Genomic DNA, 14408 nt, shown 5'->3' with positions numbered 1-14408 from the left:
GTTTTCTGTAAGTCTTCACAAGGTTCACACACTGTTGCTGGTATTTTGGCCCATTCCTCCATGCAGATCTCCTCTAGAGCAGTGATGTTTTGGGGCTGTTGCTGGGCAACACAGGCTTTCAACTCCCTCCAAAGATTTTCTATGGGGTTGAGATCTGGAGACTGGCTAGGCCACTCCAGGACTTTGAAATGCTTCTTACAAAGCCACTCCTTCGTTGCCCAGGCGGTGTGTTTGGGATCATTGTCATGCTGAAAGACCCAGCCACGTTTCATCTTCAATGCCCTTGCTGATGAAGGAGGTTTTCACTCAAAATCTCACGATACATGGCCCCATTCATTCTTTCCTTTACACGGATCAGTCGTCCTGGTCCCTTTGCAGAAAAACAGCCCCAAAGCATGATGTTTCCACCCCCATGCTTCACAGTAGGTATGGTGTTCTTTGGATGCAACTCAGCATTCTTTGTCCTCCAAACATGACGAGTTGAGTTTTTACCAAAAGGTTCTATTTTGGTTTCATCTGACCATATGACATTCTCCCAATCTTCTTCTGGATCATCCAAATGCTCTCTAGCAAACTTCAGACGGGCCTGGACATGTACTGGCTTAAGCAGGGGGACACGTCTGGCACTGCGGGATTTGAGTCCCTGGCGGCGTAGTGTGTTACTGATGGTAGGCTTTGTTACTTTGGTCCCAGCTCTCTGCAGGTCATTCACTAGGTCTCCCCGTGTGGTTCTGGGATTTTTGCTCACCGTTCTTGTGATCATTTTGACCCCACGGGGTGAGATCTTGCGTGGAGCCCCAGATCGAGGGAGATTATCAGTGGACTTGTATGTCTTCCATTTCCTAATAATTGCTCCCACAGTTGATTTCTTCAAACCAAGCTGCTTACCTATTGCAGATTCAGTCTTCCCAGCCCGGTGCAGGTCTACAATTTTGTCTCTGGTGTCCTTTGACAGCTCTTTGGTCTTGGCCATAGTGGAGTTTGGAGTGTGACTGTTTGAGGTTGTGGACTGGTATCTTTTATTCTGATAACCACAAATGTTTTATTTTGTGGCCAACTAACCATTTTTGTGGATTTTGATGTATTCTTGAGGCCATTTTCTTGCTGGAAGATCCACTTGCGGCCAAGTTTCAGCCTCCTGGCAGCAGCAATCACGTTTTTGGCAAAGATGTACTGTAACTTTGGGCTCCCAGGTGGCGCAGCGGTCTAAGGCACTGCATCTCAGTGCTGGAGGCACTACAGACACCCAGGTGGTGACCCCAGGATGCGACCAAGTTCGGTAACGATGACCCTTGGTATTTTCTTTGCCTAACCATCTTCCTCACTGTGATTGGGGACAGGTTACACTCGGGTCTTCTACCAGACATGCTAACCGCTGTTCCAGTGGTTTTAAACGTTGTAAATGTTGCCCAGTAGTTTCCTTTTCCCCATTGTGATGGATGACAAATGGATTTTTACATGTGTGTTACCTCATTTTTACCCCAGTGAAACAGGAAGTCATGAAAGGCCACAATACAGTTCTTTAAATGATGCATTTTGTGTCACCATGAATAAGTGGCCAGGGACACTTTCCTTCAGGGGGAGTTGTAATATGCAAGAAAACACACGTGTGTAACAGGACAAATATCTTCAAAACTTGACTGCTTTACATGCAAAACATTTTGGGACTGTATCAACATTGGACTAATGAAAAAACAAAACCAGAGTTCCCCTTTAAACTGAGATTATTAAAATATATATATATACTAAGTTACTGCTGATTCAATTTAGTTTGATTTTATTTATAAGAATCGTTAGGGGTGCTAATCATATAGATTTTTTTATTTATTTATTTATTTAGTTTTATTACTTGTTCAACAAATAATTTTTCTGTGAGCAGTTGTATTAGTAATATAATGTTCCCATACATTGGCCAGGTCGCAGTTGTAAATTCGAACTTGTTCTCAACTGGCCTACCTGGTTAAATAAAACAATTAAAAAGTATTTGCATGATTTATTTGACACAGTTTTACACTCTTTTGATCATTATCAAGGGTGCCAATCATTTCGGCCGTGACTGTAAATGCAAGCTCTTAGGGACTCTAAACCTCAGAGTGCTCAATTCACTGTTTTGAATCAAACTTGAATAAAAACAGTGATATGAGCAAGAGCCGGCGAGAGCAGTGTGAGGGTTTCTCTTTTCTTTGAAGTTCTCACTATTCCCACACACCTGCCACACAAGACATCATGAAGTTTTAAAATTAAGTTGAAAAATGTATTATTTCAGCTGTGGCTCTGGCCATTTTAAAACGTAGATAACTATGAATGTATAGCATAGTTATCAGCACACATTGACTTCCTTCTCTCTTCTCTGTTGCAAAAGAGGAAATCCACTCTGAACACAAAAGCCGTTCCAGTAACCAAACAATACATCACACTTGACAGATCACTGTGCAACAACTCAACTCATAAAAACTACTAATATAGAATTCTCAATAGAGAATTGTTTCTCTTTTGGGGGCACATTGTCATAGACCCAGCAAAGTGACCCTACGAGAGGACAGTACATGCACTGGTCCATTGCTTCATCAAGCTCACCTCTTTCTCCCTCACTTCCCTTAACCAGGACCTCGGTGCTGTTGAGATCCACGGCGGTAAAGGTGTCCATCCCTGGAGTGGTGATCAAAGACAACATGCGTTAGCCATGGTTTATAGGCCGGCATTGTAAACAAGAATTTGTTGTTAACTGACTTGCCTAGTTAAATAAAAAATGGTTACTACTAGTCTAACACGTATTTTCAGTTTGACCACAAGTTAATGTACATTAGCTAGATGCTCATTATTATTTTTTGGGGTAGTTCAGTTTCTCTTTCTCTCTGCATTGTTAGTAATGCTTACTTATGGGCCATTCCTATGTTAGCATGGGATGAATCAAATCTAAATCAAGATTTACAGAAGTGTTTTGGTGATGTCTTGTGTACAGGCTTCTACAAAGTCCAAGTTTCCCTATTCATGTGTAGTAAATGATCATTCATGAGGAGAGTGTAAATGAATGTAGTGTATTCTCATCCATACAGATGTATAATAATGCATGTTTTATTCTATACATATTCTATGTAATTCTATGTTGTCACCCTTCTGTGTTGAGGAGTTGTCAAACACGGCGTCGGGATCCGCAGTACTCAGAGGCAGATCCTCATGCCTGTCTCGGAGATCTACGGAGTACCTCTGGAAACACAACAGGGTACAACACACACACCTCAACGGGCTAGAAAACAGACAGGCATCTACAGACATCATTGAATGCTAGCGTTTTGGTGTTTGTACAAAGTCAAGTTGAAGATGTCATAGATTAAATCAGAGAATTGAACTGGACAAACAGCATATACCTTACTCACCCTTGATGCCTTCTTTGTGAAGAAGCATGCTGCTCCAAGCACACAGGCAGCGATGATGATCACAATAAAGATGATCAATCCTATCAAGAAACAGAAAACAATCAATTGTTGAGCAACAAGATAAAAGGCCATGCAAGTTATGCTGGACCTAAATGTTGATGTCATTTATAATGTGGGTTAGTCTGACAAATGATAACCAATTCAGATTTGGTGTCAGAACACCGGTTTGAGACATTTTTTAAATGCAATCATGTTACCAATGTGGGGCGATTTTCTCGCAGAGGGTTTTGGTTGAGCAGTTCCCGTCAAACCTTTTGAATAAAGAGAAGATAAAAGTTGTGTGCTGATGGATTCACTTCACAGTGGGTTCACTGCACAGTGGGTTCACTTCACTCTGGTGACATCAACTCACCTCTATTCTCGGTGGTGCTAGTAGCAGAAGTGCTAGCAGTTGTGCTGCTGGCCTCTGCTGGGGCCTTTGATGTAGAGACGTCCATTGGTGAGGGCCAGGATGTCGGTCCTGGAGAGGCATCTTGAGAAAAACTACTGTTACTTTACCTCCACCAAAGCAGGTAGGAAATTAGCATCGATCAGAGATGGAGCCAAGACTTAGACCCCTTGAGCCCGAGACTGTATCGACTTGAGTGGTCTCAAGACCCAAGACAACCAGGTCAAGACTCCATCTCCAGTATCGACCACTGACCATAAACTGACCATACTGTGAAAGCAGCAACTCCAACCTACCTGAACTGGTCTTCAGTGGTGTGGTTACCGTGTGGTTAGGCCTCCCGGTGGAATTGGTTATAGGGACGTTATCAAAAATGAGATCAAGAAGGCTTGGGGTTATGGTGGATAATGTTAAATTATTGTTGCCTACAGCCGTGGTATGTCCTAGAGTGGCTGTGTTGTTGGCTGGGTTGGAGGCTGAGGTGGGCTGGGTTACAGTGGGATTGACTGGCTGTGTCTGGGCTGTGGTGGTAGAAGCCAGGACGAGACCTGGAAAAAGACATGGGTATGGTTTAGAATCAGTGTTGGGGAGTAGTGAACTACATGTAGTTCAACTGGTCCTATTAATGACATTTTGCTGTAGCTTGGTGGTACTGTAGTTGAATTAAATTCACATCTTGGTAGTGTTTTCAGTAGTTCATTACTTTGTTGACATGTAGTGGTGTAGCTAACTACTGGAACTACACGCTACTTGTTTTTGCAATAAGAAAATTAAGTATGGGTGAAGTAGGAATCAGAGTTTGGGGATCCCCGGTCTACGATATTTCAGATTTATAAATTATCATTTTCACAAAGTAGCTTCGATGTAGTGAACTACTTTTAAAAAAAACTGTTAAAACGACGTTGTAGTCACATTATGCATATTGAGCAGCAACTGTCCCGTAGACGGGACACCGATCCACAAGAAGTTTTAAGTAAACTATAGTTCCCTTAAGGTAGGACTCTACAGCACCACCTTTTAACTCACATATGCACCTAATTATTTTGCTGTGAGACCTGGAATAGAAAAATCAAGGATGTAATATCTCAAATATCTTTCATTGTGCTCCTAAATGTATTTGTGTGCGCCTGCATTTTTCAACTTAGGTGCACACATGCTCCTCGTAGAGCCCTGTAAGGGTAGCTTTAGAGTAGCTCATCTTCTTCCAATGTAAAGTAATTGGGAGTTTGGTAAACTATGATTTCAGAGTAGCTTCCCCAACACTGTCTAGAATATAGAGAGAAGAAACCATTGCATAGATAGAGCATAGATTACATCAGCAGCTTTTTTGGGCAGATAAACTGAGTTGACAAAACCGGTTGAGAAAACAATCTCGTATTTGTAGAATAACCTGTGCAAAATAATCAAAGACTTGATCTTAATAACTACACAAAAACAAGCAAAGTACATCAAAGTAATGTTATACTAGATAAAAATGCATCAAGTAATCTAGTGGTTAAGAGTGTTTGGCCAGCCCCAAAAAATGAAATCTATTTTTGTTATTTTAAAGATAAAAAATAAGTTTTGGACAGTAAACGAAAGGTCACTGATTCGAATCACCGAGCAGACTAGGTTGACGTGCTCTTGCACAAGGGCACATCAACACGTCTCCTGTAAGTCGCCCTGGATAAGAGCATCTGCTAAATGACTCAAGTGTAAACATACTGTAAATGTCACAAAAACAGAAAGGCAGAGAGGCAGCTTACCCAAAAGGACAGTCAGACAGGGAAAAGTCAACTGTATTTTGTCCATTTTGAGTAACCCGTATAGTTCTCTTTCCTTGTTACTCTAGTAGCCTGCTGTAGACTGTGTCACTAACAGAGTGAGGAAATGCAGTGCAGTCTAGTGCATCCCTCTCAGGATGCTGGGCCATGAAGCCACAGAGAACATTCACCGCCACAGGATGTATAATAGAGAAATAGCGTTGCTCAAAAAAGTGCTGGGGGAAATGACACATTTTTATGCAAAGCTACCCCCCCCCTCCCCAATTCAGGTCCAGAATTCAGACATTCTCTCAAAAGCAGAGGAGTAATGCTTTTCTATCTAGGATTCTGCCCATACCCAACCCCAGACATTAAATGTTTGATTCCATCATTAAAAGTGGACGCTGGATTTGATTCCTGATGGTTGTGTGTGATGTGTGTAATACAGTACCCTTACAACACCCTTATCTTACCTCATCTTATGACTGCATTGGGTCATGTCTGTCTTTATCAGGTTGCCACAGATACTCATTGTTGATCTGAGTCATCATGTAGTATTTATGTCTTCCTTGTAACCTCTGTTCTTTCCTTTGAAGGCAACAGACAGCAGGCACATACAGTGACGATGGAGCTCATGCAATCTTTTTAAGGACAAATAACTAAATAGCTACTTACAATAGCAGTACTCACAGAAAAAAAGGTGCTGTCTGGAACCTAAAAGGGTTCTTTAGCTGTCCCCATAGGATAACCCATGAATTAACCCTTTTTGGTTCCAGGTAGAACCCATTTGGTTTCTCTTTCCACGGAGGGTTCTACCTGGAACCAAAAAGGGTTATCCTATGGGGACAGCAGATGAACCCTTTTTTCTAAGAGTGTAGTGATAGTGGATTTAAAGGCCTCTCGCACACTCCTCATCCTCTCCAGTTGCCTAATAAATCATACTTTGATACCAATTGGTATGGACATGTTCCTTACAAGCCAGAATGTTGAATACAATTTTAACTTACACAATAAATTGTCTACCTGTGTAATGGCTGTTGGAAGGAGAGGACCAAGGTGCAGCGTGTTATGTGTCCATACTTTTATTTGAACTGAACACTGAAATAACAAAAACAACAACGAGAACAAATTAAACCGAAACAGTTCTGTCTGGTGCAGACACAAAAACAGAAAGCTACCCACAAAACACAAGTGGGAAAAGGCTACCTAAGTATGGTTCTCAGAGACAACGATAGACAGCTGCCTCTGATTGAGAACCACACCCGGCCAAACACACAAAACAGAATACCCACCCCAACTCACGCCCTGACCAAACCAAAATAGAGACATAAAAAGGAAGGTCAGGGCGTGACAGTAGTACCCCCCCCCAAAGGTGCGGACTCCGGCCGCAAAACCTAAATCTTTAAGGGAGGGTCTGGGTGGGCATCTATCCGCGGTGGCGGCTCTGGTGCGGGACGTGTCCACCCCGGTCCACCTTAGGCTCGGCCCACTTAGGTGGCGGCTCCGGCAGCTCCGGACAGGCGGGCGGCTCCGGCAGCTCCGGACAGGCGGGCGGCTCCGGACAGGCGGGCGACTCCGGCAGCTCCGGACAGGCGGGCGACTCCGGCAGCTCCGGACAGGCGGGCGACTCCGGCAGCTCCGGACAGGCGGGCGACTCCGGCAGCTCCGGACAGGCGGGCGACTCCGGCAGCTCCGGACAGGCGGGCGACTCCGGCAGCTCCGGACAGGCGGGCGACTCCGGCAGCTCCGGACAGGCGGGCGACTCCGGCAGCAGAGGACTCACCGGGCTGGGGAGACATATAGGAGACCTGGTTCTGGGAACAGGCACAGGACTCACCAGGCTGGGGACACATACAGGAGGCCTCTTCCTTGGCCGAGGCACCGGATACACAGGGCCGTGGTGGCACACTGGCAGTCTCGAGCGCAGAGCTGGCCCCACCCGTTCTGTCTGGATGCCAGGTTCCACCCGGCAAATGCTGGACGCTGGCACCGAGCGCACCGGCCTGTGAATGTTCGACCGAGACACAGTTCGCATTCACCCCATTGCACGGGGCCTGACCAGTCACATCCTCAGCCCGGTAAGCACGGGGAGTGGGCTCAGGTCTCCAACCTGACTCCGCTACACTCCCCGTATGCCCCCCCCCCCCAAAGAATTTGGGGCTGCCACTCGGGCTTCCTTGCCAGCCGTGTTCCCTCATACCGCTGGTTCCCTTCTCCTGCTGCCTCCGCTCTCCTGGCTGTCTCCACCTGTTCCCATGGGAGGCGATCCCTTCCAGCCAGGATCTCCTCCCATGTGTAGGATCCCTTGCCGTCCAGAATGTCCTCCCATTTCCAGTCCTCTCCTCTACGCTGCTTGGTCCTTTGGTGGTGGGTAGTTCTGTAATGGCTGTTGGAAGGAGAGGACCAAGGTGCAGCGTGGTACATGTCCATACTTTTATTTGAACTGAACACTGAAATACCAAAAATAACAACGAGAACGACCGAAACAGTTCTGTCTGGTGCAGACACAAAAACAGAAAACAACTACCCACAAAACAGGTGGGAAAAGGCTACCTAAGTACGGTTCTCAATCAGAGACAACGATAGACAGCTGCCTCTGATTGAGAACCACACCCGGCCAAACACACAGAAATAGAAAACGTAGAACAAAAAACATAGAATACCCACCCCAACTCACGCCCTGACCAAACCAAAATAGAGACATAAAAAGGATCTCTAAGGTCAGGGCGTGACATCCTATGCGATTGGTCCTTCAACTGCTTGAAATTTGAGGCAAAATATCCACAGGATATAATTATTAACACTGACATTTCTATCACCTAGCACATGTGCAAAACCGCATGCAGGGCGTGAATGTCAGATACAATCAAATCAAATATTATTTGTCACATGCGCTGATGCACAAATAATATTTTGATTTTCACCCCCCCACAACCACAGGGCTCTCCAGAGGGTGGTGCGGTCTACCCAATGCATCACTAGGGGCAAACTACCTGCCCTCCAGGACACGTACAGCACCCGATGTCACAGGAAGGCCAAAAAGATCATCAAGGACAACAACTACTGCCAGTTCACTCCGCTATCATCCAGAAGGCGAGGTCAGTACAGGTGCATCAATGCTGGGGCCGAGAGACTGAAAAACATCTTCTATCTCAAGGCCATCAGACTGGCCATCATATGTATATACTGTATTCTATACTACTGTATCTTAGTCTATGCCGCTCTGACATTGCTCGTCCAAATGTTTATATATTCTTAATTCAATTCCTTTACTTTAGATTTGTGTGTATTGTTGTGAAATTGTTAGATGTTATTTGTTAGATATTACTGCATTGTTGGAACTAGAAACACAAGCATTTTGCTTCACCCGCAATAACATCTGTTAAACATGTGTATGTGATTTGATTTGATTGGAGATCAGAATGCCGGTTTTATTTTTCTCCACAAGAGGTCAGCATTGTATCATAGGCAAATAAAACCATCACCACAGCTCTCTCCTCTAAATCCAAAACGCTTTGTCAATGGAGCTTTTGAGAGTGTCTTGGCAACATCTGACCCAACAGTGAGACAGACGCTGCTGGTACCTTTGGGCGGAAAGTTGGACTCTGACACAGTCCTCAAGAAACATTCCAAATGATTTACACCAAATGATTTACACTTTCCCCATTAAAACAAGCCAACGTTCTGAGAAACCCTTTTAATCTCAAATAATGTGCTAGTAATTCATGAAGCTAAACGTACAGTCAGTACAGGCCAGTGTTGATGCCTACGGAGCCAAAGTAGACAGAGTTGAGGCCTAAAGTAAAATAATATGTAAACCAATTGGTTCATAAGATCTCAACATTGGACCGGAGTGCGAGTGTGGTGCTACGTGGTTAGGTCGAGGTGAGGTCTCGGGTTGTGGGTTGTTCCTGGGGTTTAGACTTGAGTGGAAGTTGAGGTTCTGTTTGGCCTGGTTGCTATAACATAGAGCAATACTAGTTAACATTTTAGGGCTCATAACTGTAAGCTTAGTTTTCATGTTCTTTTGTCATGCACAAATATTTTAAAGATACAAAAAAAATGTATGTTTTGATAGGCTTTGATATGATATTTTGATAGGCTAACTACGGCGACACAGGGCAGAATAAAAAAATAGAGTGTCTGGATGTAATAGGTTGCTGTGCCTGTGTATAGAAACGCTATGATGGGTGGAGGAATGCAGTGTGAAGGAGTGTGCGTGTGTGCGTGTGTGTGTGTGTGTGGCAGATTGGCGTTTATTGGGATGAACACAGAATTTAGCGATATCCGCTAGATAGGCCAGCTGCAAAGTCAAAATTGTCTATATTGTAAACATTTATGAAAACAAAAATATGCCTTTTGGTCTTCTTTTTAAGGTTAAGGTTAGGCATTAAGGTTAGCAGTGTGGTTAAGGTTAGGTTTAAAATCAGATGTTATGACTTTCTGGCTGCGCCAGATAGTGACCACTCTGCAGAGCTGCCTCCAAAACAACATTCATGAGTATTCAGACCCCTTGACTTTTTCCACTTTACAGCCATATTCTAAAATGGATTAAATAGATTTTTCCCCTTATCAATCTACACACAATACCCAATAATGACAAAGCAAAAACAGGTTTTTAGAAATGTTTGCAAAAAATTCAAATAACTGAAATATCACATTGACATAAGTATTCAGACCCTTTACTCAGTAATTTGTTGAAGCACCTTTGGCAGCGATTACAGCCTCATGTCTTCTTGGGTATGACGTTACAAGCTTGGCACACCTGTATTTGGGGAGTTTCTCTCATTCTTCTCTGCAGATCCTCTCAAGCTCTGTCTGGTTGGATGGGGAGCATCGCAGCACAGCTATTTTCAGGTCTCTTCCTAGAGATGTTTGATCGGGTTGAAGTCCAGGCTCTGGCTGGGCCACTCAAAGACAAAGACTTGTCCCGAAGCCACCCTTGTGTTGTCTTTCCTGTGATCGTAGGGTCGTTGTCCTGTTGGAAGGTGATTCTTTACCCAGTTTGAGGTTCTGAGCGTTCTGGAGTAGGTTTTCTTCATGGATCTCTCTGTACTTTCCTCCGTTCATCTTTCCCTTGATCCTGACTAGTCTCCCATTCCATGCCGCTGAAAAACATCCCCACAGCTTGATGCTGCCACCACCATGCTTTAGCGTAGGGATGATGCCAGGTTTCCTTCAAACGTGACGCTTGGCATTCAGGCAAAAGAGTTTCATCTTGATTTCATCAGACCAGAGAATCTTGTTTCTCATGGTCTGAGAGTCCTTTAGGTGCCTTTTGGCAAACTCAAAGAGAATGTCATGTGCATTTTACTGAGGAGTAAAAGTCCTTCTGGCCACTCTACAATCTTGTCTTGGAGCTCTATGGACAATTCCTTCGACCTCATGGTTTGGTTTTTGATCTGACATGCACTGTCAAGTGTGGATCTTATATGGACAGGTGTGTGCCTTTCCAAATCATGTCCAATCAATTGAATTTACTACAGGTGGACTCCAATCAAGTTGTAGAAACATCTCAAGGATGATCATTGGAAATTGGATGCACCTGAGCTCAATTTCGAGTCTCATAGCAAAGGGTCTGAATACTTACGTAAATAAGGTATTTCGTTTTTTTTACTTGAAATACATTTTGAAAAATTAAAAAAAACGTATTTCGCTTTGTAGGGTATTGTGTGTAGATTGATGAGGAAAATGTTTTATTTAATCAATTTTAGAATCAGGCTGTAACGTAACAAAATGTGGAAAAAGGGAAGGGGTCTGAATACTTTCCGAATGCACTGTAGTCTCCCTGTCTGTGTCTGTGTCGGCCCCTGGGCCCTGGCCCTGTAAGAGCAGGGCAGAGTGCCGGGCTGGCTGGCCGGTGACAGGCCCTTGGCTCCCAGCCTCTCTCATACAGTGATCCCCTCGGGGCAGCCTGCCCAGCGAGCCACCAGCCCTTTCATACATTCCCCCAAACCGCCCCCAGCTCCAGGCCTTTACCCATCCGCTGCCAACCAACGCAAAGCCACACAACCGTGCCACCCAGCGCTCCCCAGGCAGACACAGACACCTGAGCTGGCACAGCAGAGAAGGAGAGGAGGGATGGATGGATGGAGGGATGGAGGGAGGGAGAGCCCAGCCAGACTTCTGGCCGACTGGCTAGAAGCGATCCCTGCACCCCGCTGCAGCTGTTCCGTCCTGCTCCACAACGCTCCCACTGTTCCACTTCCAATACAGAACTAATTAAAACTGTGCCCATCTCCGTCCCTGCCAGAACGCCCCCCCCCCCCCCTCCTCCACACGCACGCACGCACACACACACACACACACACACACACACACACACACGCACACACACACACACACACACACACACACACACACACACACACACACACACACACACACACACACACACACACACTCTCCCTCCCTCTACCCCCAACTCCTCCCCCCTCCTAAACCCACCCCAACAGCTGCCTCCACTGCACAGTTGAATTGAGTTATTGACCAGCCTTTTTGTAAACTAAATTTACTGCTTTCGCGCTTTCCTCCATTGATTAAATCATAATGTAATTGATTCCTTCTCTGTGGGCTTCTCTCTGCTCTGCTCTGCTCCCCCTCCCTATCTCATGTTCCCCGTATGCCTTTACAGAGCTGCTTGAGAAATTAAGCGCAGGGCAGTGGTGCACCCTGCTGCCATCAAGGCATATAAATACCAATTGCCCCATAATAGTAGGTGATCTTGGCCTAATTAAAATATCTCAGTTATAATCTCAGAGGTCAGGAAATACCATATAAGGTCAGGCCACCAACTGACACGGTATTATCAGGTGTTCATTACACATCCCTGGTGTTATTGTTTTCCCACGTTGCCAAGCTCCAGGTTTGGTGCTCGGAAACCTTCCTCTTACCACAAAATTACACAATAGTGATAGCTTCTTTCTGTAATTTCAAGGCAAATTTGTTGTTCCAGAGGACCAGAAATAGGTTCTAGCTTCTCTCTATCGCATCCATCCACCCCGTAATTGCCATGCAAAAAAATAATGAAGAGTTTTGGCTTCCAAGAGCAGCAACCCTCCTAGTCTCGGCCACTTCCTTTACCTTGTCCTCACCAAGCATTCCGATATAGATTAGCTGGAAATCTTTCCTGCTCTGCCAGGATAATCCCTTGACCGTGTATTAGGAATGATTTAGGCACACTGTATTCCGGCCAGAGCAGGACATGGCTGGACCTTAGTTTTCATTGCACCCCCCATGATTTGGGTGTTCCGATTGTTTTACATTGTTAAGGGAGGGGGGTCTTTTGTCATTGAAGAGTGGGGCAAAAAGTGGGCAATGTATACTACTTATACTGCGGAAACAGAGTTCAAAGTCATCATGTGGACGTGAGGAGATGAATTAGAGTCACTGTTAAAGGGCAGAGTCGGAGCCCTTGGAGGAGAGTGTGTGTGTTCGTGTGTGTGTGGTTTGAAATCAGGGGGTCCTGGGAGTGAAGTTATTAAGAGGTTTGAAGTCTGAGGGGTATTTCCACATTTTTCAGCCACACCGACCGACGTTACCCACCACAAAGCTGGGTCATATTCATCAGTCAGGATTGTTAGTAATATGAATGAGGATTTCAGCAAAAGAGCGCTGCACGCCTTAGTGTGGGAGATGAAACATCTGTACATGGACGTGTTCTATTGGACACAGTGTTACATACACTCTTAGACAGGAAGGTTCCAAAAGGGTTCTTCAGCTGTCCCATAGGAGAAGCCTTTTTGGTGCCAGGTAGAAATACCCTTTTGGATTCCAGGTAGAACCCTCTGTGGAAAGAGTTCCTTATAGAACGCAAAAGGTGTTCTACTTGGAACCAAAACGGTTCTACCTGGAACCAAGAGGGTTCTTCAAAAGGTTCTCCAATGGGGACGGTCGAAAACCATTTTAGGTGTATAAACAGTGTGTATAGACAGTGTGTATAGACATAACATGGAAAATACAATATAGATGTGAGCTAGAGGATATAGGCATGATGTCCACAGTCGTTTCTGACAGCCCTCTGTCAGGTTCTATATACTGATCTGAGACTCTACAGTGCATTCGGAAAGTATTCTGACCCCTTGACTTTTTCCACATTTTGTTAAATTAGACTTATTTTAAAATGCATTAAATACATTTTTTTCCTCATCAATCTACAAACAATACCCCATAATGACTAAACGAAAACAGACCCTTTGCTACGAGACTCGAAATTGTTTCCATTGATCATCCTTGAGATGTTCCTACCACCTGATTGCAGTCCACCTATGGTAAATTCAATTGATTGGACATGATTTGGAAAGGCATACACCTGTCTATATAAGGTCCCACAGTTGACATTGCATGTCAGAGCAAAACCCAAGCCATGAGGTTGAAGGAATTGTCCGTAGAGCTCCGAGACAGGATTTTGTCGAGGCACAGATCTGGGGAAGGGTACCAAAACATTTCTGCAGTATTGAAGGTCCCCAAGAACACAGTGGTATCCATCATTCTTAAATGGAAGAAGTTTGGAACCACCAAGACTCTTCCTAGAGCTGGCCGCCCAGCCAAACTGAGCAATCGGAGGAGAAGGGCATTGGTCAGGGAGATGACCAAGAACCCGATGGTCACTCTGACAGAGCTCTAGAGTTCCTCTGTGGAGATGGGAGAACCTTCCAGAAGAACAACCATCTCTGCAGCACCATCAATCGGGTCTTTATGGTAGTGGCAAGAAGGAAGCCACTCCTCAGTAAGGCACATGACAGCCTGCTTGGAGTTTGCTAAAGGGCACCTAAAGGACTCTCAGACGATGAGAAACAAGATTATATTTTGCCTGAATGCTAAGCGTCACGTCTGGAGGAA

The 14408-nt window shown here is 44.9% G+C and overlaps 1 protein-coding gene across 2 annotated transcripts in view; it reads right to left on the bottom strand.

Moving 5' to 3' along the window:
• The window catches only part of LOC110534534 (mucin-5AC), a 31029-nt gene extending 25301 nt beyond the window's left edge, over positions 1-5728 (bottom strand). For both annotated transcript variants that reach the window (XR_005034209.1, XM_036933655.1), the window contains exons 1-7: positions 5571-5728; positions 4122-4373; positions 3790-3909; positions 3635-3688; positions 3378-3457; positions 3114-3207; positions 2578-2649 (exon numbers count right to left, since the gene is read on the bottom strand). Coding sequence is in view for 1 of the 2 variants with exons in the window: in XM_036933655.1 (XP_036789550.1) it covers positions 2578-2649; positions 3114-3207; positions 3378-3457; positions 3635-3688; positions 3790-3909; positions 4122-4373; positions 5571-5616 (718 nt within the window). In the remaining variant the exon portion in view is untranslated. The remainder of the gene's footprint in view (positions 1-2577; positions 2650-3113; positions 3208-3377; positions 3458-3634; positions 3689-3789; positions 3910-4121; positions 4374-5570) is intronic.
• Between the last annotated feature and the right edge of the window lie 8680 nt (positions 5729-14408).

This window comes from Oncorhynchus mykiss, chromosome 10 (assembly GCF_013265735.2).
Source record: "Oncorhynchus mykiss isolate Arlee chromosome 10, USDA_OmykA_1.1, whole genome shotgun sequence".
Lineage (NCBI taxonomy): Eukaryota > Metazoa > Chordata > Actinopteri > Salmoniformes > Salmonidae > Oncorhynchus > Oncorhynchus mykiss.
The sequence above is the reverse complement of the archived record's forward strand: the minus strand, read 5'-3'. Positions and strand labels throughout refer to the sequence as shown.